Raw genomic sequence first — 25,192 nt, forward strand, 5'->3', positions numbered from 1 at the left:
AGTCTCTTCAGGCTGGGTACACAGTTGCTAGAGATGTGACGACTAAGCACTCAATTGCTGGGTATATGAAGGCTGAATATACAGCTGCTAAGTATGTTTAGGCAGAGTACGGAGTTGCTGGTTATATGAAGGCTGAATATACAGCTGCTAAGTATGTTTAGGCAGAGTACGGAGTTGCTGGGTGCATGGAGGCTGCGTATACTGTTGCCAAGTATATTTAGGCAGAGTACCCAGTTGTTGGGTGTATGGAGGCTGCGTATACAGTTGCTAAGTATATTTGGGCAGAGTACACAGTTGTTGGGTGTATGGAAGCTGCGTATACTGCTACGAATATTTAGGCAGAGTACACAGTTGTTGGGTGTATGGAAGCTGCGTATACAGTTGCTAAGAATATTTAGGCAGAGTACACAGTTGTTGGGTGTATAGAAGCTGCGTATACAGTTGCTAAGTATATTTAGGCAGCGTACACAATTGCTGGGTGTATGGAGGCTGCGTATACAGTTGCTAAGTATATTTAGGCAGCGTACACAATTGCTGGGTGTATGGAGGCGGCGTATACAGTTGCTAAGTATCTTTAGGCTGAACACACGGTTGCTGAGTTCATTCAGGCTGAGTACACATATCGCTGGGCAAATGGGGGACTGGATCCCCAGTCGCTAAGTATATTTATATTTAAAGCTGAGCACAAAGTATATTGAATGAGTGCAGGTGAAACTCACAGTGGCTAAGCACATGCAGGCTGGGTATATGAAGGCTGTGCAGAGTTGAGTAGGGTGCACAACTGCAGACTGTGTTGTGATTATCCACAGAGTCACTGATTAAGCGAAGGCTGGTTGCCTATAGGTGAGCAGGGAGTGAGTTCTTCTTCTATCACCCCTTTGCTTCTGGAGGGCGCGAATGCCGCCTTGTGCCTGCGTTCTAAAGATGGCCGTCGGCGTTTACAAACTGCTGCCGCTCTACCCTCCGTCTCCTACCTACTGCGGTCTCAACCAGTGGATCCCTCAGCTGACGTTCACCCGCCTGTCTCACCACCACCGCTCCGGTAAGTCGTCTGCTACAGCCAGTCACCCCTCCAGCCGTTCGCTCTTCCTGCCTCCAGATAATGGCCGCTCCACGTGCCCCCTTCCACCGGTCGGTGTCGGCTCCTCTCACTATCTCCGGAACAAAACAAGGGAGAAACCTCAGGGGACCCTCCGATAGCAGGTGAAACAGTGCGGTGCACAAAATAGAATGTGGGAGACTCAGGATTGCGGGAGAGCTCTCTTCCACACGTCTTCACTCCATGATGGTTAGGCCATGCCCCCTCATTCAGATCCATCTTTAGCAGTCTACTGTCCTCTACCATGTTAATTACTTTACACAGTTTAGTATCATCTGTAAAAATTGATATGCCCTCATTGTCTGTCAAGAACGGAGCGGGGAGAGTGACGGAGGGCGTACTGTGCATGCGCAGCCGCCCTCCATTTATTTCTATGGGGCCACCGAAAATAGCCGTGCACTGGCTCGACAATTTCCGTTGCCCCATAGAACTGAATGGGAGCGAATTGTCTGTGATGGTAATACCCCTTTAATGAATATGTTGAAGAGAATAGGGCCCAATCTGAGTGTACAATTAATAACTACCCTCTGTTTTCTGTCACTGAGCCAGTTACTTACCCACATACAGATGTTTTCTCCCAGTCCGAGCATTCTCCTTTTATATACTAACCTTTTATGTGGTACAGTGTCAAATGCTTTGGAGAAGCCATGCTGATATGGTTTTATTTGCTTGTTTTCATTCAACTACTCCAAGATAGCATCTCTTAGAAAACCTTCAAACAGTTTACCTATAGTCTCCGGGCTGTTTTTTACCTTTTTAAAAATAAATATGTTCTGTTTACTCTAAGGGCTTTTAAAACTATCATCATTTTGGGAGCAGGGTAAAAATAATTACAAATGCAGTTTCGTGTTTGGAGAAGCAGACTAGAAAGCAATCCTCTGAGCATGTTCTGGAGGGTTTGACAATAAAAAGTAGATATTTAGAAATTTGTGTCTGTCACACTATACGTTAGTGCTGGCAGTTTCATGTGGTTAACGGAGTTAATTCCCATTAACCAGTCACAATGTTGCTGAATAGCGGAGTCTGCTCACAACAATAAACTTTTTTCCTGCCCCTCATTGACACTCTGGGATACTTTTTAGGGTATATTTACACCCAACAGATTTGTTGCAGAAATTTCTGTGACTGCCCTATTTACAGACGTGGACAAAATTGTTGGTACCCTTTGGTCAATGAAAGAAAAAGTCACAATGGTCACAGAAATAACTTTAATCTGACAAAAGTAATAATAAATTAAAATTCTATAAATGTTAACCAATGAAAGTCAGACATTGTTTTTCAACCATGCTTCAACAGAATTATGTAAAAAAATAAACTCATGAAACAGGCATGGACAAAAATGATGGTACCCCTAACTTAATATTTTGTTGCGCAACCTTTTGAGGCAATCACTGCAATCAAACGCTTCCTGTAACTGTCAATGAGACATCTGCACCTCTCAGCAGGTATTTTGGCCCACTCCTCATGAGCAAACTGCTCCAGTTGTGTCCGGTTTGAAGGGTGCCTTTTCCAGACTGCATGTTTCAGCTCCTTCCAAAGATGCTCAATAGGATTGAGGTCAGGGCTCATAGAAGGCCACTTTAGAATAGTCCAATTTTTTCCTCTTAGCCATTCTTGGGTGTTTTTAGCGGTGTGTTTTGGGTCATTGTCCTGTTGCAAGACCCATGACCTGCGACTGAGACCAAGCTTTCTGACACTGGCTAGTACATTTCTCTCTAGAATTCCTTGATAGTCTTGAGATTTCATTGTACCCTGCACAGATTCAAGACACCCTGTGCCAGACGCAGCAAAGCAGCCCCAGAACATAACAGAGCCTCCTCCATGTTTCACAGTAGGGACAGTGTTCTTTTCTTGATATGCTTCATTTTTTCGTCTGTGAACATACAGCTGATGTGCCTTGGCAAAAACTTCGATTTTTGTCTCATCTGTCCACAGGACATTCTCCCAGAAGCTTTGTGGCTTGTCAACATGTAGTTTGGCATATTCCAGTCTTGCTTTTTTATGATTCGTTTTCAACAATGGTGTCCTCCTTGGTCGTCTCCCATGTAGTCCACTTTGGCTCAAACAACGACGGATGGTGCGATCTGACACTGATGTTCCTTGAGCATGAAGTTCACCTTGAATCTCTTTAGAAGTCTTTCTAGGCTCTTTTGTTACCATTCGGATTATCCGTCTCTTAGATTTGTCATCAATTTTCCTCCTGCGGCCACGTCCAGGGAGGTTGGCTACAGTCCCATGGATCTTAAACTTATGAATAATATGTGCAACTGTACTCACAGGAACATCTAGTTGCTTGGAGATGGTCTTATAGCCTTTACCTTTAACATGCTTGTCTATAATTTTCTTTCTGATCTCTTGAGACAGCTCTTTCCTTTGCTTCCTCTGGTCCATGTCGAGTGTGGTACACACCATATCACCAAACAACACAGTGATTACCTGGAGCCATATATATAGGCCCAATGGCTGATTACAAGGTTGTAGACACCTGTGATGCTAATTAGTGGACACACCTTGAATTAACATGTCCCTTTGGTCACATTATGTTCTGTGTTTTCTAGGGGTACCATCATTTTTGTCCATGCCTGTTTCATGAGTTTATTTTTTTACATAATTCTGTTGAAGCATGGTTGAAAAACAATGTCTGACTTTCATTGGTTAACATTTATAGAATTTTAATTTATTATTACTTTTGTCAGATTAAAGTTATTTCTGTGACCATTGTGACTTTTTCTTTCATTGACCAAAGGGTACCAACAATTTTGTCCACGTCTGTATGTGAAGTATACTGAAGAAATAATCCCATTCAAATGGAAGAGATTTTTAGTTGCTAAAATATCCACAACAGATCTGCTGCATGTTAATGTTAATTGTGCCCACTTCTGTCTCTCTTCTTCATTTTGGTGCCCTGCCTATCTAGGGAGAAAAATAAAAATTGAGAGAAAAGAGAGGTTATTGCACAACCCCAATTCCAAAAAGTCAAGATGCTGTGTGAAATGTAATTATATGTAAAAAGGCTACTTTCTCACTAACGTTAATATTTTCCGGTATTGAGATCAGTCATAGGGTCTCAATACCGGAAAAAAACGCTTCTTTTTTGTCCCCATTCATTGTCAATGGGGACAATACGTAACGGAACAGCACGGAATGCTCCAAAATGCATTCCGTTCCATTCTCATACTGAAGAGCAAACAGCAGCATGCTGCGGTTTGCTTTCCGTCATGGGATGTGGAGCAAGACGGATCCGTCATTACCCACAGTGCAAGTCAATGTTTTCTCTGACACAATAGAAAATTGATCCGTCCCCTATTGTCTTTCAATGGCGTTCATGACTGATCTGTCATTGCTATGTTAAAGATAATACAACCGGATCCTTTCATAACGGATGCAGCTGGTTGTATTATCAGTAACGGAATCTTATAGACTCTTATTTTAATCATAATAGAACACATACCAGATGTCGAAAGTGAGACATGAAAAAATGAAACTCATTTAGAACTTGATGGCAGCAATGAATTTCAAAAAAGTTGGGACAGGGGCAACAAAAGGTTGGCAATAAGTGGTACTAACAAATGCAACTGGACGAACAGTTTGCAATGACTAAGTATAAAAAAAGCATGTTGGAGAGTCTGAGTCTCAGAAACAAAGATGGACAGAGGTTCATCAATCTTTGCGTGTAAACATTGTAGAACAATGTCAGAATTGTTTAAATTTTGATTTATCTTACCTCAGAAAAATGTTCCATTTTACCTTAGTCCATTTTAAATGCGCTTTGGCCCAGAGAAGATGGCGACATTTCTGAATTGTGCATGATCTAGCTTTAACGTGTGTTTGTAGATTGCACGGCGAACTGTGTTCACAGACAATGATTTCTGAAAGTCCATTCAGTGAGTTCCAATAAGACTCATGCCTGTTTTTTAATGCAGCGCTGCTTGAGTGCATTTCGTATTTTGCGGAACTGAATAGCTGGCCTCTAATAGAACAGTACTATCCTTGTCCGTAATGCGGACAAGAATAGGACATGTTCTTTTTTTTTTGTTTTGCGGAACGGAAATACGGAAAACGGAATGCATATGGAGTACCTTCCGTCTTTTTTGTGGACCCATTGAAATGAATGGTTCCATATACAGTCTGCAAAAAAAATGAACGGACACTGAATGAAAATAAGTTCGTCTGCAAGATGCCTTATTGGAAATCACTTAATGGACTTTCAGAAATCATTGTCTGTGAACACAGTTCGACGTGCAATCTACAAATGCAAGTTAAAGCTGTATCATGCAAAGAAGCAATTTATAAACACAATTCAGAAATGCCATAGCTCATTTAAAATGGACTAAGGCAAAAATTGAATTTTTTTTCTGTGGTCAGATGAATCAAAATGTAAAATTATTTTTGGAAACCACAGTTGGTGTGTCCTGTGCAATAAAGAGGAAAGGAAGCATTCAGTTTATTATCAGCGCACAGTTCAGAAGCCTGCACCTCTGATGGTATGGGGTTGCATAAGGGCCCATGGTGTGGGCAGCTTACTGTCTTACATATCTGAAAAACACTATCAATGCTGAACAATATATAATGCAACATACACTCCCATCCAGACAACATCTCTGTTAGGTCTGTTAGGGAAGGCCTTACATATTTCAGCAAGAACCTAAATCACAGGTGTACAGAAGGTCCTGCTGTCCAGACCTTTTACCAATAGAAAACATTTGGCGCATCATGAAATGGAAAATACGGCAAAGAAGACCCAGGACTGTTGAGAAGCTCGAATCCTACATCAGGCAAGAATGGTTCAACATCTCTCTCCTAAAACTCCAGCAATTGGTCTTCTCACTTCCCAAAGATTTACAGACTGTTGTTAAAAGCAGAGGGGATAGTACACAATGCTATCAACTTTTTTGAGATGCATTGCTGCCATAAAGTCTAAATAATTTTTTTTCATGAAATGGTAAAATGTCTCACTTTCAACATCTGATGTGTGTTCTGTGATCTATTGTGAATATAATATGGGTCTATGAGATTTGCAAATCATTGCATTGTGTTTTTATTATCATTTTATTTACATTTTACACAGTGTTCCAACCTTTTTGGAATTAGGGTTGTAGATACAATAGCAATATTTGGAAGGATAACTAAACAGCCTTGCAGCATATTGTTTCTGCTTAATGAAACAGTGCTACGAAAGGTAATATATATTGCAGACTTCCTAGATGTTGCAGGTCTTGCTTATTTCTAGATTACTAAAATGGGGAATGGCATATACTGTAGTTCAGTCATACACCATTGTTAATATGTGCATAGAGTTATAACTATGTGTTTGCCTCCGTAGGTTACGCAGGAATAGTTCTTCTGATAAACTGGTCAGAGATGCAAAAGAGAAGAGTAAGAGACTGGAGAGGAAAGTTCTCTCTTCTTCCAATCTTTTAAGTGGTAAGAGTTTCGCATGTATCACTTTACTTTATTGTATCACTGCCTCCAAAGCAAGCTTTTTAACTTCTGTAACTTGCAACAGCAGTCTGTTGTACTTGTTGAAAAAATCATACTTATCTGCTCACCGTTGTTGTTTTCTGGGCCCCAAGCTTTCTTCAGAGTTCTTCCAGCCACGTCATGTTAACTTTCAGGCCACTGGGTCAACCCCTTTGCTGCCAGGGGTGACATTTTTCATCTCTGGTAATGAAAACTATTTTGACGTGTACAAATAAAACCTAAATTACTAAATAAAAAAATCATGCTAACCCCACATACCCATATATTTTCTGAAAGTAGACAACTGGCACATTGTGATATGCACAGACATCTTCATGCAGGTTTGCATCAAAATCTAATTTTTCATAACAATTGCATAAAAGTTACTATTACTGGGTGAAAGTGTAATCCAAGCAAGTTATATGGACCACACCTCTGAAAAATTTGGCCTAAATTTGCATGTACATATCTTCATATTTTCATAATACCACCACAACTTGAAAAACTAAAATCTTTAAGCTGGAAAATGTAAAAAAAAAAAAAAAAAACAACCCTTAAAATACAGGGATTACCCCCAAAACTTATATGCTTCCTGAAAGCAGACAATCTGATAATTGCCGGTGCCTTGACAGACTGTGGACAGCAATGTCCACCTTCATGTAACTTTGTGAAAAACAAAAATCATAAAAAAAAGCATCAGAACAAACATTTTCATCTAAAACTTAACACAGAGTGAGCGCTCTCCTCCTCTCGCTGGCCCTTCCTGCAGCCTCAAATCCCGCTCCTGCGCTGTACCGGTAGTCATTACGTCAGCCCTACACCCGGAAGAGAGGTCTTCCCTTCCGGATGTAGGGCTGACGTCATCGGCGCAGGCGCACTGAGGTAGGAGCGGCCGTCCATCTCTCAGAGCGCCCGCGTCGAATGACGACCGGTACAGCGCAGGCGCGGGATTTGAGGCTGCAGGCAGGGGCAATCAAGTGGAGGAGGGGGCTTTTTTTCAAACAGAGGATGCGGTGGCTACCAGCAAGTCCGCCCAACTTGCAGGTAGTGAAGAAATGTACATATAATAAAAGTATGTTTTTTACTGTAATTACTGCACTGCCCGAGGTAAGAGGGGCATATATGGAATCTGCTTACATTAACAAATATAATAAGTCAAAAACTGAAAATTAAGGGTTGGGGGTGACAGAAGCCCTTTAAAATCCATTTTGGCAAATTCCATGTTAAATAAATGTAATTTTTTATTTTCACAGCCAGGTGTTATAAATAGAGATGAGCGAATTGAATCCCACAAAGTGGAATTCGATCCGAATTTCAGGATACTGAAAGGGCCCCTGGTTTGTCTGTGTGTGAATCACCGGCCGGACAACCACTGAAGACCAATACACATTGATAGGTTTAAAATGGCTGCCCCTTTATTTTGACATCGTAGACAATTTATAGCTTCAAACCACAAAATTAGCGTATACCTCCCCCATGTCTAGTCCAATCAGGTAGCGAATTGATAAATTTTCCCTTTATACAGCCAAAGTAAAAAAGTCATGATAATTTCTCAGAAACAAGGTACATATGTGACGCATTTATAATTCTTAGAATTTAGATATCTAACCACCATGTTTGTCGACCTTCGCTTTGTTCAAATATTTCGCGGAATTATCTTTGTTTATTTTGTACCAACATTTATCTGATAAAACGTCCTTCACAAAAGGTGAACGTCAATATACAAGATGCTTATATAACCAGTATTATAGCAAGTGTAAAATATATCTCTAATGCACATGTTAGATATATGCGTACAAAGGTATATATGAGTATATATGTTTCTGCAGTTATGATGTCATGCATTCAGCAGTTTTCTCTCCAGGTACCTTCTTCATAAATGTGGCATTCTTTTGCAAAGCATGCATATCTCTTTCTAGCCATGCGGTTTTGAGCTTCAGACAGCCACTTCCTGCCAGCTTGTGTTACTAGGCTTGGTGTTATAAAATATTTCCTTTAAAGAAGAACTCTGCATATCTTAATACAAGCATATAAGGCTGAATTAATACATGTATATAAATGTGTGTGTGGATACAGACATAATTTCCTTACAGTCCCCTCTTTGATCATATGGAATCCCATTCCACATGATCATTCCTTATACCACACACCATTTTCATTCTCTGAATCATCTGCTTACTAAACGGTTCAGGAAAGTTTTGATCTTTTAAGTCCTCTGTCTCTAGTTCATTGGTATACTCCCTGAACATAAATTCTTCCTCATACAAGTCCTGCATAGTCTTTGGATCCTCTGGACAAAGTGGTTTAGGATAGCCTCTTAGCCATCGCTCATATCTATTTTGCAGGCTTGGGGGTATGATCAAAGTCATTTCCTTTGAAGGCATCTTGTCTAAAAGACTCATGCTTGTCCGGGGAATTCCTTCTGGACTCCTTCCGGTGTCTTCTTGAGCCGGCTGGCGTGTATCCACTGTGGACTCTGGTCAGTAAGGACAGCCGTTCGAGCAACTCTTAGAACCTCACATGGACCTTGATATATTGGACCAGTCTTGTGGCGGACAGCCAGTTGTTTCACCAGAACTTTGTCTCCGGGCAAGAATGGATGAGTTGGGTCTGTGGAAAGAGGAGGAAAGGTGACAGCAACCTTATCATGATTTTCCGAGAGTATACCTACCAAATGTTTCACGTACTGCTCCTGCAAGGCAAAAATGTTACTGTCAATATCTGGTTCCTCACGGGTATTAGGGGGTCTACCGAATAACACTTCATAAGGTGAGAACCCTGTCTGTTTGTTTGGTGTCGTTCTTATTTGGTAGAGAATGGCGGGTAGAAATTTCAGCCAATCCTTCAATGTTCCTGAAGTGGCCTTTTTTAACCTATCCTTAATGGTTCGGTTCATTCTTTCCACGACTCCTGCACTTTGTGGGTGATAGACTATATTTAGTTTCCACTGGAAACCCAGAATTTTCGTCAGTTCTTGTATTAGTTTGGACTGGAAAGCAGGTCCCTGATCTGAATGAATTACCCGAGGGAGTCCATACAGTGAAATCCATTGATTTATCAATGCCCTAGCTGTCACACCAGCTGTTTCTCCTGAAGTAGGTATGGCTACACACCATCCAGAGAACCTACAGACTATTACAAGGAGATATCTTATATTCCCGGGTTGCTTTGGCATATGTGTGTAATCTATCTGCAAATCTTGCAGAGGGCCTGTAGGGGGTGGTAGATTCCCATGTCTTCCGTGTGCTTTTCCTTGAACATTATTCTGTGCACAAGTCATGCATGAGTCGACCAGATCGTCTATCAATCTCTGCAATTGGTGTGTACAGAACAGTGACTTGTAATGTTCTGATATGTATTGTTTTCCCAAATGTCCAGGACCATGAAGATAGGATATTAGGAGCGGTGCTGATGCAGTGGGAACCCCCAATATCCGATCTTTTGTCCACATACCTGTACCTGTCATCTGCAGTCCCTGAGATTTCCAGTACTTGATATCCTCACTGGTAGACTGCTTCTGTAGTTGATATACTACTGACACCCAGTTTTCACTTTCAAAATCTGTCATGAATAATAACTTACTTTCCCTTCTCGTGTCTCTCTTGGCTGCCATTTTCGCTGCTCTGTCTGCTAAATTGTTTCCCATAGCTTGATAATCTCCTTTTGTAGAGTGTCCTTTCACTTTTATCACACTTATAGCTTCTGGTAGTTGAATTGCACGTAGCAAGTGATCTATGTATTTCTGATTCGCTATCTGCTTCCCATCTGCTGAGATATATCCCCTATTTTTCCATATTAATGCATAATCATGCACTGTTCCAAATGCATAGCTACTGTCAGTATAGATATTTACTTTATGTCCTGCGAATATTTCACAGGCTCTTGTGAGCGCTACCAGCTCAGCTTGTTGTGCCGAAGTTGTGACAATTGGTTCAGCTTCTATCACTTGATTTGGGAGCATGACCACTGCGTAACCTGTTTGATATGTCCTGTCATCTGGTCTTGTGCATGATCCATCCACAAAAACATCTATACTGTCAGTCTGTGGCGTGTCCTTTAAATCTTTCCTAGGTGTTGTGCATGACAAGATCACTTCATCACATCTGTGTTCAGGTATTGGGTCTACTTGTTCGTCAGAACCTTCACACTTAAGTCTCAAAAGTGTATGCAAAAATCTTATCACTGGTGAGGTGTCTGGACATGTCTTTATCACCAGGTTTGCCGTACTGAGTAATATGGTCTCATATCCGGACAGTCTCTGAGCTGTCATGTGTTGTGTGGTCATGTTTTGAAGGAGGGACAAGACTGTATGAGTGGTGAAAAGTTCCATTACATTCCCATGGACTATCTTAGTAGCATCTTTTACTGACATGGCCGCGGCTGCTAATGCTTGGAGACAGTGAGGCATTCCAAGAACTACAGGAGGTAATTTTCTCGATAGGTATGAAACTGGCCTGTTTCTTCCCCCATGTGTCTGTGTCAAAACCGCTGCATAGGTTTCTCCCGATACCACACAGTATAATTGGAATGGCTTTCCATAATCTGCCAGGGCCAAGGCTGGGGCTTGGGTCAGGGACCGAATCAATCTCTCAAAGGCTTCTACTCTGTCCTCTGTCCACTCCACTACCTTTGGTGCTTCTGTGAGTGTAGTTTTTCTTAGGATTGAATCCCAATGGGAGCAATCAGGAATCCACTGCCTACAATACACTATTGACCCTAGAAAGGACAGCATTGTAGCTTTGTCCCCTGGCCTGCTTAGGGAGGTCACTGCCTTGACTCTAGCGGGTGAGATCTTTCTCTCTCCTGCCTCTATTATGCACCCCAGATACTCTACCTGGGTACTTGCATATTGGATTTTCTTCTTCGAGGCCAGGTGTCCTTTGCTTGCCAAGTGGTCTAATAAACTCCGTGAATCTATTTCGCAGGCTTCTAACTCCGAATTGGAGAGTAAAAGGTCATCTGTGTACTGTATTAAGGTGGATCCCCTCTTTGGTTCCCAATCTTCCAATGTAGCCTTTAATACAATAGAAAAGGCTGCTGGACTATCCCCAAAACCTTGTGGGAGACGGGTCCAAGTCACCTGACCATCATCAGCCCACTGAAAAGCAAAAAGACTTTGTGCATCCCAAGCCACTGGTATGGAAAAGAACGCATTACTGAGGTCAACTACAGTGTAGTATCTGGATCCCGCAGGAATGGCCCCAAACACAGCTGTAAGGTCTGCCACCAAGGGGGGAAGTGGGATAATTGCCTTGTTTACCTTCCTTAGATCCTGTACCAATCTCCATGTGCCATTATTTTTTTTTACGGGATTTATCGGTGTATTCCAGGGACTGACAATTTTCCTAAGAATTCCCATCTGCAAGTATTTTTCAATTTGCGGCCTTATACCCTCTAACTTTTCCTCACTCAATGGGTATTGTTTCTGAAAGGTTGGCATAACCCCCTCCTTCAAACAGGGCCGGTAGGGCTCACAGTTAATCGTTCCTACTGAGTCTTTACATTTAGCCCAGATTGGATGATTTTCCAGGGACATTGGTATGCTTGAAAAGAACCCATTCATGTCACGTCTCTTTGGGTTTGTCAGGTCACATTTCATTGAGGTCGCTGTCAGTCTTCCCTTTTTATCAAAGACTAATGAAATCTGTAATGCTGCCATTAGATCCCTTCCTAATAGGCAAACGGGGCATTCTAGCAGGACTGCAAAAGACATGTGCGTCACTAGTTCTCCCGTAAGAGTACAAACCGGGAGCGGTGCTGTCACCTTATGTATCACTGTCGTCCCATTGATACCCATAGAACTTCCTTCGGTGCATTTGTCATTAATGAAGTCTATTTTGTTTACGCTTGAAGTCGTTGCTCCGGTGTCAAGCAATAAATTAACTGTAATACCATCAATCTGCAGTATTACTTGTGGTAAAACTTGCCAATCAGTTGGAACAAAATGCATAATGAAGGACGGGACTCGTTCTGGGCACCCCTAATAGTGATTGTTCCCCCGTGGGGACGGGTGTTCATGCTCAGACCACCTCCGTAAATCTGATTGCAGATTGGGTTGTCTACTCCCCCCATCCTGTGCTGGCCAGTGTATGTTAATAAGATCTCCCTGTCTTCTTGTCATATCTTGCTGTCTTTCCTGTTGTCTGGGTCCCCCTCGGTAGTCTGAGGCGCCTCTCCCTCTGTATCCTCTCCTTTCTTCATCTCTCACCTTTGGACATTCCCGCCTCCAGTGACCTAGACTCCCACAAATGAAACAGCCCTGTTTCTGATTTCTTTCTACTCTTCCCGGGTAATTTGCTTGGCCCCTACTTCTCGGACCCCTTCTATTATCCCTTCCCCGGGAGAAACCTGACATCATCATGTAATTACTTTCCCCACCTGACAATATAGACTCTTGTTGTATGTCCTGCTGCATTAACAATGGGAATACTCCTCCCTTTTGATTGAAAACACCAGAGGCTGAGCGTTTTGCTATGTCCTCCATAAATTCTGTCACCGATTGAGTAAGCCATTCGTTATTCACTAATTTTATTAGCTGCGTTGTCTTAGGGTCCCCATTATTCATACATGTAGTCTTGAACAATTCAGGTGCATTCATCCCTGTACTACTGTAGAGATCCAACAGTCTCTTACAGAAACTATAAAAATCCTCTTTCGGCTCTTGTTTTGTATTAAGCATTGTGTGTAAGCCTGATACAAAATGTAACGGTGTGGGTCTGGTCTCTGGCTCACCATCCAGATCCTTTCCCACGCTGTTACCCATAATGTTTAATGCAATTGACAATGAACTCTATATATATATTTTAGCAGCAAACAGTGAGGTGGAAATAGCAGCGTAGAAATAGCAGCAAGTAATTGTGTTAGTATTGTTGAGGATCAATTAAGCCAGCACAATCAGATCTTCCACCAGTACAATATTCTTATCACACGTGTAAAATATCTAATATGGGCAACACCATTTATGGACTTAATACACTGCAGTAATCAATGTCACCTTCCAAGTTATAACTGTACAGTTATGTTCTTTAAACAATTCACTCCACAGACAATCCTAGTGAGTTAGAAACCAACATCTGCATTGAGATGTATGCGTTTCCCTCACTGTTTCCTTTGTATCATATGTATTCCTTTACATATATTCCTGGTACCTTGTTTCCTTGTTTCACATAAATCCAGAGTTATCCTTCCTGTAACTCAATAAACCGTCAAGTGAGACTAATTCCCACTTGTAAAATCCCTGCCAACGTCCGAAGAGACTAATTCTACATTCGGAAAATTCCCTGCCATCAATATGATGTATGTTCCTGGAACAACATCCCCTGCCAACCACTGTGCCTATAGGAGACGCCGCTCCTATCAGGATACGCAGAACACTGAGTGCTGCCTCGTGTCTGTCCCACAGTCATATGAACACTAAACTAACCTGCCATCAACTAACCTGCCATCCAGTATACATCAGATATTCACCGTATCCAGGAGAGAAACATTCCAACCAACATAAATAGTGGCAGAAATTATTACTCACCTGGATAGTCAGTGAACCATCCTCTGCTACCAATTGAAAGGGCCCCTGGTTTGTCTGTGTGTGAATCACCGGCCGGACAACCACTGAAGACCAATACACATTGATAGGTTTAAAATGGCTGCCCCTTTATTTTGACATCGTAGACAATTTATAGCTTCAAACCACAAAATTAGCGTATACCTCCCCCATGTCTAGTCCAATCAGGTAGCGAATTGATAAATTTTCCCTTTATACAGCCAAAGTAAAAAAGTCATGATAATTTCTCAGAAACAAGGTACATATGTGACGCATTTATAATTCTTAGAATTTAGATATCTAACCACCATGTTTGTCGACCTTCGCTTTGTTCAAATATTTCGCGGAATTATCTTTGTTTATTTTGTACCAACATTTATCTGATAAAACGTCCTTCACAAAAGGTGAACGTCAATATACAAGATGCTTATATAACCAGTATTATAGCAAGTGTAAAATATATCTCTAATGCACATGTTAGATATATGCGTACAAAGGTATATATGAGTATATATGTTTCTGCAGTTATGATGTCATGCATTCAGCAGTTTTCTCTCCAGGTACCTTCTTCATAAATGTGGCATTCTTTTGCAAAGCATGCATATCTCTTTCTAGCCATGCGGTTTTGAGCTTCAGACAGCCACTTCCTGCCAGCTTGTGTTACTAGGCTTGGTGTTATAAAATATTTCCTTTAAAGAAGAACTCTGCATATCTTAATACAAGCATATAAGGCTGAATTAATACATGTATATAAATGTGTGTGTGGATACAGACATAATTTCCTTACAGATACATTTGATTCGGCTAGAAGCCGAATTTCCTCGTGCTTCATGTCAGCGAATCGATTTATCCTGAAATAGTATAAAAAGACAGAAAACTTACCGCCTCCATTAGCTCGCGACGGGCCGCCAGCCCCCATCTTGCTTGAAGATCTCGGCCGAAATCCTGTGCGGCTCGAGATTAGATCATCACGCCGGCCGGTGTGATGACGTCATATGTCACTATGCCAGCCGGCGTGATAACGTAAACTCGAGCCGCATCAGATTCCGGCCGAGATCTTCAAGCAAGATTGAGGCGGCCAGCCTGTAGCGAGCAAATGGAGGCGGTAAGTTTGATGTAATCGTTTTTTTATTGTTAATTTTACACTGTTTTTAAACTCAGATGCCGCGATCGTGTATGAACGCGGCATCTGAGGGGTACAATGGCCAGGGCTGCGCTATCGCAGCTCCCTGTCATTGCACCTGCTACTTACAAAAAAAATGTGCTTCGTTAAAAAAAAAATCGTCACAAAGTGAATTTTTATAAAAAAATTGGCAAAGCAGCCGAATCAAATTTTTAAGAAATTCGCTCATCTCGAGTTCTTCTATTTATAAATTATTTTTGGTGGTGTTTTCACTGTGGGGGTACCTCAGAGTCTCCTGAAATGCAACACAAAGACCATTCTAGCAAAATCTGCCCTACAAAAACCATATGGTGCTCCATGCCAAAGAATTGACACTGTGGATTTCAAAATCCAGACGGTAGGTACATTTCTGCACAGAAGAAAAAAGCTAATTATACATGTGATTTTTCTAATCTCATTCACTTTGCTGGTACTGTATTATTCTGTGTTTTTTTCCGCATAAAAATCAGTGTGGGGAAAAAAACTGGTAGTCTGCAATGTGTGCAGGTAGCCTTACAGCAGGAGATGCAAGCCATGTCATGTTTTAAGGCTACCTGCACATGTTGCGGATTACAATAATTTTTTCTCTGTGGATCCTCATGTGCAAAAAACACAGCATAATACAATACTAGCACAGTGTATTAGATTAGTCAAATCTCATGTGCACTTTTATTTGTTTTGTGTAGAAATTAACATGCTGTGCAAATTTTGAAATCAATTATTTGTGCGATTTTTCTATGCAGATTTCAATTGATTCAAAGGAAGGGTGATATCTACGTCTAAACACATGCGGATTGGGTGCGGAAACGTACCGAAATTTGTGTGGAATTTCTTCAATTCTACCCACTCCTGTGTGCAGGTAGCCTAAGGCCTCATGCACACGACCGTTGTTGTGTTCCATTCCGCAAAATGGGGTTCCGTTGTTCCGTGATCCGTTTCCGTTTTTGTTTCCATGTGTCTTCCTTTATTTTTGGAGGACCACCAGACATAAAGGAACGTAAAAAAAAAAGTCAGGTTTGCCATGCAAATGATAGGAATAAAACGGACGCGATGACAATCTTGTGTGCCTCCGCGTTTTTTAGCAGTCCCATTGACTTGAATGGGTCCGCGAACCGTTTTCTGCGGACAAGAATAGGACAGGTTCCTACGCGCTGTAAAACCCTCAACAAGGAGAAACCAATGGTTCCCTATGGGAATCGTTCTCACCTGGGCGTTTTACAGCGCGTACGATCGCGCTGTAAAACGCCCGACGCCCCAAGAAGTACATGAGCTTCTTTGGGGCGTCTCGTCGCGCATTCCTGTACATAGACTTTCGGGAACCCGCGACAATGGGCGTTCACTTGTCTCTGTATGCGCGATTGCAAATGCCGGTACAATCGCGCATACAGAGCGCTCCTTTCAGAACGCTCAGGTCTGAACCCAGCGTTAAAGCTTAGATAGTCAGCCTGAGATCCCGCCATCAATAACAAGGGATACGCCCTTGGCTACTGAATTACCACCCTACAAGGCTGTATAGTTACACTGTGGGTAATTTTTCTTGCCTTGTCCACATCCTCTGCATACCTCATTAAATAATGTTTTATTCGCCCTAGTGTTAAAATATTATCAGATATTTGATTCATGTTAGAACCAGAGTCAAATAGCTATTAAAATCACAAATCAGCATGATAGCCCTTAGGCTTTGGTAATTCACAAAAGGTAAATCGTATGTCAATCTAATCTTCTCACCTCTACTGCAGTGCTGGAAGCTGGCAGCTAATACTGTACATGAAAGCCAGCTACATCCACCGACCAAATTATTTTTTACTTCATGATCACTGCATCATATATACAGTACAATGCATTTGGAAAGTCTTCCGACCCTTTCACTTTTTTCACATTTTGTTATTTTGCGGCCTTGTGCTAAAAAATGTTCAAAATATCAGTAAATACGCATTCAATACTTCATAATGAGAAAGTTAAAACAGAATTTTAGAACTTGGGTGGATTTTTGTGCGACTACTGTGTTGCAGTCGCAGCAGGTCACATATCGCAGTGCAACACCATTGACTATCATTACAAAAAATGTTGCGCAACAAATCGTAACGTAGGGGTCATTTTTCAAACTGGCATAAAGTAGAACTGGCTTAGTTGCCTTAGCAACCAATGAGATTCCACCTTTCATTTTGGACAGCTCCTTTGGAAAATGAAAGGGCAAGCCACTTTTACTTTACACCAGTTTGATAAATGACCCCCATAGTTTGTATGGCTGAAAAAAGACATCTGTCCATCCAGTTGAGCCTGGTATCCTGAAAGTTGATCCAGAGGAAGTAAAAGAAACCCCTGTGAAGTAGAAGCCCGTTTTCCTCATTTTAGGGGAAAAAAATTCCTTTCCGACTCCAATCAGGCAATCAGAATAACTCCCTGGATCAACGACCCCTCTCTAGTAGCTATAGCCTGTAATATTATTACACTCCAGAAATACATCCAGGCCCCTCTTGAACTCTTTTAGTGAATTCACCATCACCACCTCCCCAGGCCTCTTGCACACGACCATATGTATTTTGCGGTCTGACAAAAAACGGATCCGCAAAAAATACGGATGACATCCGTGTGCATTCCGTATTTTGTAGAACAGAACAGCTGGGCCCTAATAGAACAGTACTATCCTTGTCTGTGATGTGAACAATAATAGGACATGTTCTATTTTTGGGCGGAACGGACATACGGAAACGGAATGGACACGGAGTAACTCCATTTTTTTTTTTTTTTGCGGACCCATTCAAGTAAATGGTTCCGCATACGGTTCGCAAAAAACCTGAACGGCCACGGAAAGAAAATACGTTTGTGTGCAAGAGGCCTCAGGCAGAGAGTTCCATAGTCTCACTGCTCTTACTGTAAAGAATTCTCTCCTATGTTTGTGTAGAAACCTTCTTTCCTCCAGACACAGAGGGTGTCTCCTCTTCACAGTCACGGGGATAAAATGGAAGAGATCTCTGTACTGACACCTGATATATTTATGCATGGTTATTATATCTCCCAAATGTCGTCGTGTAGCCAAGCCCTAGAAAAAGAAAAACCCACATAAATAAAAATTTGCTGAAAATCAACTAATGAAAATCAAACATTGCTTTTGAATTGTGATTCAACAGAATAGTTTATAAAACAAACTAATGAAACTGGCCTGGACAAAAATGATGGTACTCTTAATATTGTGTTGATTCTTTTGAGGCAGTCACTGCAATCAAGTGATTTCTGTAACTCTCAATGAGACTTCTGCTTCTGTCGACAGGTGTTTTGGCCCACTCCACATGAGCAAACTTCTCCTGTCTCAGTTTTGGTTTCAAAGATCATTTATTTGAGATCATAGTAATAGAGATACTTCAATGCATTATTACATTTTGTGTCAATATTGGAAATATAGACAATGCCATTAGTTATTGCCAAAAAGAAAAAGAATAACAAGTACAACTGAGATCAATCCAGTAAATGAGTAGTAAATAGGCCTGCATAGTACACATTTATCAAATTATCATGTGAAGGTGTATCTAAGGTCCACAGAATTTGTTGATGACAACCAATGTTCCCATACTTTCTCAAAATTGACTAGCGAGTCAGTTCTTATTGCTGTCAATCGTTCACATAAGTCTTTTATTAACCCTATCTATGACAGCCTGAAGGCTGAGTGAAGATGAGCGCCATTTGAAGGCTACATGAATTCTCGCTGCTAGTAAAATAAATTGTGATAACTTAAATCTGGGGAACGATAGCCATGAAGGATTGTCGCCTAGTAAACAGTGTGAGAGTGTAGCGGGATAATTACAGCCCAGGGTCGTTGCGATTAAGGAACAGATCTGATCCCAGAAACACCTGATCACTGTACAGTTCCACCATATGTGTAGCATCGTGCTGTCCATGTCACACCCTCTGAGACATTTCGGGGAAACCTCTGGGTACATATGATGTAGCCTGGACGGCACCATGTACGTTCTATGCAAAATTTTTATAGAGGTCTCTGCCAGTGTGACCTGCCAAAAGCCCTTCGTAAGCGTTTGGGAGCGTTGATGCCACCTAGATATAAAAGATTCTGTACCCAAATCGCTTTCCCATGCCAACATATATGGGAGTTTTACCCCTTCTGGATGAATGTCGAGGAGCCCATATATTCTGGATAGTAGTCCCTGTTTATATAGGGAGTAAGCCATCGTTCTTTCAAAAGGGGCAAAATCTAGTTTCTGGGTGGTTCCTATCAATGACTGCAAAAAGAAGAATATCCTATTAACATTGAAGTGTTCCCCTGCGGGTGGGGAGTGTTTGTCTACAAAGTCGCCCTTTGGTTCCAGTTTTCCCCGTCGCAGAAATGTATGTAGGGAACAGAGATTCTTGTTAATCCACCAAGTGAAGGCGGTGTATTGCAGACCTGGGCGGAACAGTGGGTTACCAAATATCAGAGTCAATGGGGATGGGGCAGATTGTAGTTTATACTTAAAACTTACTGATCTCCAGAGGATCAATGAGTAGTGTGATAATAGGGATGTAGTGCGGATGAGCGGTGGTAACGAGGGTACCGTCCATATCAAGGCTGTCCAAGTATAGGGTGCCATGTCGGACATCTCTAGCGTGACCCAGAGTGGTTGTTTCTTCCTTTCTAAATGCGTTAAGAATAGTTGGGCCGGGGGGGCGTAGCCTGACCGGCAATGTAGAGAGTCGCATGGCGCAGAGCTCCTGGCTATAATCCTGCACTTTATTGTCTACCTGTCTCCTGCCTGGCCTCAAAGTGGACTGACACTGCTCAGAAGCCTCCCTAAACATTGGGTGATATTCCGGTCGCAGTATGACCCGTCAGAAGCAGAAGGAAAGTAGAGACACAGCGGCATGGACACGCCGAGTAAACAAAATGGTGCCGCACAAACTACCAAACTTTCTGATGTGGCGGCGAAGCTGGGGAAGTTTGCCCGTACCTCAGCTGCTGCAGTGAGTGATCCGGTGCCTGATGCTGAGATGTCCGGTGAGGGGAGTGGAATCCTTAGAAGCAGCCTCATATGCCTCGGTAACACAGCAGAAGGTGGGTCCAGAGTTGCCACCAGAAGTGGCGCCTATATCCGAACCTACCATAGCAGACGTGTAAAAAATGGTAGCGCACTGCAGCACAGCACTCACATCCCTAAATGCTAATGTGGGAGGCCTCATGGAGGAAGTTTTATTGATAAGGCAAGATATGCGGCAATTTAAGGAAAGAGTTGGAGAATTGGAGGGTCGCGTTAGTGACATGGAGGACCAGCTACCACCTGTCAAGAGAGACTTGCAGTGTGTTATATATAATGTGTCTCTGCTAATATCGAAATCAGATTATTTGGAGAACCGTCTGAGACGGAATAATGTGCGATTTATTGGGATCCCGAAACGCACTGAGGGCTCAGACCCTGTTTCTTTTATGGAAAAGTGGCTGGTGGACACTATTGGGAAGGATAAGCTACAGTATCCCCACTCTTTGCAATAGAGAGAGCACATCGGGTGCCATTTCGCCCTCCGCCTCCGGGGGAGCCTCCAAGACCTCTCCTGATAAAGCTTTTACACTACAGAGACCGGGACGCCATACTCAGAGCAGCCAGAAACAACCCGGACATCCAAATTGGTGATAGCCGTATCCTGATGTTCCCGGACTTCTCAGCCAAAATACAGAAGCGGAGAGCGAAATTTCTGGAGGTCAAGAAGCGATTGAGATTATTGCAGTGGCCTTATTCCATGTTATACCCGGCAAAGCTTCGGGTGGTGGTGAATGGATCAACACATATCTTTGAGGATCCGTCTGAGGCGTGTCAATGGCTGGACACTTATGAACATGACCGGCGTGGCAACAATACCTGAAGAGACGGTGATTCCTTTGATGGGACTGTTCTTGCTATACAAGTGTTCGTATATTAGTACCCCGCACTGAAAGTTATACCTTTGTGGGAGGTTTCTCTGTTTTCTTAAGGAGGGAGGGAGGATACATATGATGTCCTTTAACGGGATATGTTTAACAATATGTGGGCTTTTATGTGGTTGGGGGGGGGAGGATGGGTGGACTAATCCATTTACACATCCAGGTTGAAGCGCCTATGCTATTTGAGCAACTGCTTTGTCATCTGTGCCTATATCGTTAACTCAAGACGGTTAGGTTCACTTAGTATGTCTATAGTATACCCCTGTCTATTGCGTCTATAACTTGCAATATGGTTAGGGAAGTTAAGGGTCAGTTGGGGGGGGGGGGGGGGTAAAGGGGCAGGCTCTACTGTTAATGGGAGGTTCCTTTGGGGTTGTCGGCACTGGCTTCTATATCTACATATGAGTCACCATAATGTCGTCTGTTAAAATTCTTGCGTGGAATGCGAGAGGAATGTCACAGGCGTTTAAGCGAGCGGCTATCTTCCATCAGCACTCTGCCCTGCCTTTATGCTGGATGTTGAATAAGGCATTGGTATACATTTTGGCCAAAGAGTAATAAGCCACTCACCACGTCAAGGTCGCCTTAATGAGTGGTCCCTAACACTAGTTCCTACCTTTTATGGGCCATGACAGCCACACAAAGTCCAGGGAGCGCAGGTACAGCATGCACGCCAAGCACACTCTGCTTGGCGTGCATGCTGTACCTGCGCTCCCTGGACTTTGTGTGGCTGTCATGGCCCATAAAAGGTAGGAACTAGTGTTAGGGACCACTCATTAAGGCGACCTTGACGTGGTGAGTGGCTTATTACGCTTTGGCCAAAATGTACACCAATGCCTTATTCAACATCCAGCATAAAGGCAGGGCAGAGTGCTGGTTGCAGAGTACGATTGCATTTTGTGTTTTTGCGTTTGTATCTGTATTTCGCCATAGCAATCTGCACCTGCTAGGAGTTGTGCGGGCTGAATCCCCCATATTTTTTCTTTGTAGGCTATCTTCCATGCCTTGAAAGATATACAGCCGGCTATTCTGTGTTTATCCGAGACCCACTTGACTGCTGATAAGACGCATCTGATACATAAAGCATGGATGTGTTGTGAATTTCACTCTACATATTCCACGCATGCCAGAGGTGTTAATATTTTAGTGCATAGATCTGTTCTGTTTGTTGCCCAAGAGACATATATTAACGATGAAGGTAGATTTATATGTATAGATTGTCATATCTTTCAATTCAGGATTATTTTGGTAGCGGTGTACGTTCCCCCTCCATATTCAGCTGAAATTATGAGGTTGAATATTACATTTACATCTAAATTCCAGCTAGTCCCTATATTAATTGTAGGAGACTTTAATATGTGTATTGACAGTTCTTGGATAAACTCCATAATGGGCCAGGAACGTGCACAGCTACCCTTACTTCTTTGGCAAGACTGCTTTCGGAGGTGGAGTTGTGTGATATCTGGAGAACCCTAAACCCTGGTAGGCGTCAGTATTCATGCTACTCATCCTCACATAGCTCCCTATCCAGAATAGATTTAGCAATCGGATCCTCATCCTTAGTAACACTGACAAAGGAGATTTCATATTTGCCTCGTAGTATATCTGATCATTCCTCACTATTGATTGCCTTGGAAGTAGGAAGACTATGCGCTGCTCGACCTATCTGGCGACTAAATCCATTTTGGCTATCAATAGTGGATACAGGAACTGATATTTCTAGGGCCATTTCTGACTTTTTATCTATTAATGTGGGCTCGGCGTCGGTAGCTATAGTTTGGGATGCCCTAAAGGCATATGTCAGAGGGCTGTATATTAAACACATTAGCGTTAAAAAGTCTAAGAGCCGTATTCTGGATAGGGAGCTTTCTGATAGAGTTACGCAGTTAGAAGCTAGATTTGTGGATCAACCTACATCGACTAATGAGGCGCAGTGGAAGGAGGCTCAAAAGCTTCTGAAAGAACACATACAGACTAGGGCGGAGGATAAACGTCTATTTGTGACTCAGAGATATTTCGCTGGAGGACAAAGTGCGGGCCACTTGTTAGCTACTGTGACTAAAGCACAAAATGGTCCTTGTATAGCCTCAATTAGAGGAACTGGAGGGAGATTGGTGACGGGAGATGAGAACATCCTGGGAGAATTCTATACTCATTTTGGGGAGGTGTATAGGTCCAGATTGGTCACTAATGAGTCAGACAGATCCAATTATTTAAAGGGGATTAACATCCCTGTCTTATCTGAGGAAAATAAGTTGCTTCTTGATGAAGATATAACTCTGGAGGAACTGGAGATGGCGCTGAATTCCATCCCCAATGAAAAGGCGCCTGGTGGGGATGGTCTCCCTGGGGAATTCTATAAGAAACATGGGGAATTATTACTTCCACACCTGCTGGCGGTTTTTAAAGATGCGTATCGAGAGGGTAGGTTGCCCTGTTCTATGAGAGAGGCGATAGTAGTGGTGATACCCAAGCCCGGCAAGGACCCCTCTCTGGTAGACTCCTACAGGCCCATATCTCTCTAAAACTTCTGGCTAAAGTTCTGGCCAATCGTTTAAATAGGGTCATTCAGACTATAATCCACGATGATCAATCTGGATTTATGCCTGGAAAATCTATGGCTTTGAACCTTAGACGGTTATTCTTGAATCTTCAGCTGGAGGGAGGAGATGGACAGGATAGTAAGGCTGCGGTGGTCTCACTTGACGCTGCCAAAGCTTTTGACAGCGTCTAGTGGCGGTATTTGTGGGCTGTCATGTCTGAGATGGGCTTCGGTTCGGTTTTTTTAAAATGGGTCACGCTCTTATACTTTGAGCCCAGGGCCAGAATTAGAGTGAATGGTCAGTTATCACCTGCGATTGCTCTGGAAAGGGGGACGAGACAAGGCTGTCTGTTGTCTCCCTTATTATTTGCGATAGCAATAGAGCCATTAGCATGTCTTTTAAGATCTACACTGTTGGTGAGGGGGCTAGTGAGGGGTTCTATTGAAGAACGCGTATCTTTGTATGCGGATGATTTATGTAGGTGATCTAGCTGGTTCCATAGATTCTATAATCTCTACAATATCGCAATTTGGTGACCAATCTGGACTTCTCAAACTGGGATAAGTCGGTGATCCTCCCAGTATCTTCTCAAATGCAAGCCCGTCATGCTAATTTCTCTGAGCTCAAGGTGGTGCAATTGTTTAAATATCTTGGAGTGATAGTGTCGATGAACCCTGCAGATTATATTTCTAATAATCTACTACCTTTAATGGGAAAGTTTAAAAGTAAGATTGCCACATGGCATAAACTGCCTTTATCATTGGTAGGTAGAGGGAACTTATAGAAAATGATCCTAATGCCTCAGCTGCTATATATTTTGCACAATTCTCCTATATGGATCCCTGCGCATTATTTTCATAAATTACAACAAATGTTGCGGTTTTTTATATGGAAAAATAATAGAGGCAGGATCAGATACGAAGTATTGCAGAGGAATAAAGATGCAGGTGGTCTGGCCTTGCCTAATCCTATGTTATACTTCTTGTCAGCCCAATTACAGCATTTTAAGGGGTGGGGAGTGTTAGGTGACCTGGGAGGGAAAAATGGCAGACTGAAGGGATGGGCATCGAATAGATCTCCCCCATTAGCAGCTATAGAAGGAGAGGTAAAAGGAGAAATGGGGTGTATTCCGACTTTACAGCTCATGAGGAAGGTATGGAGCGAGGCGAAAAAACTATTTTAGGAATAAAGGGATTAATTAATATCTCGCCCTTATGGCATAATTCTATGCTCCATGAATTGGGTGGCCTGAATGGATTCTCCCAGTGGAATAATAAAGGCATATGGAACCTAGGGCATATTTGTTCTAATGGGATCCTAAAGCAATACCAGCAGCTGATGTTTTTACATAAAATAGGCTGTAGAGATAGTCCGGCTTGTCCAAAATGTGGAAGTGCTGAGGCGGATCTACTACATATGTTGTGGGTTTGTCCTTCACTGAAATCGTACTGGAAGGCTGTACTACACCTTGTAAACAAAGTAT

At 42.4% G+C, this 25,192-nt stretch overlaps 1 protein-coding gene across 1 annotated transcript in view; it reads left to right on the forward strand.

Moving 5' to 3' along the window:
• EML3 (EMAP like 3) overlaps window positions 1-25,192 on the forward strand; it is a 194,096-nt gene that overhangs the window by 75,839 nt on the left and 93,065 nt on the right. The window contains exon 5 of the mRNA XM_044270888.1: window positions 6,423-6,523. Within this exon, the coding sequence (XP_044126823.1) occupies window positions 6,423-6,523 (101 nt within the window). The remainder of the gene's footprint in view (window positions 1-6,422; window positions 6,524-25,192) is intronic.

Source organism: Bufo gargarizans, chromosome 10, assembly GCF_014858855.1.
Source record: "Bufo gargarizans isolate SCDJY-AF-19 chromosome 10, ASM1485885v1, whole genome shotgun sequence".
NCBI lineage: Eukaryota > Metazoa > Chordata > Amphibia > Anura > Bufonidae > Bufo > Bufo gargarizans.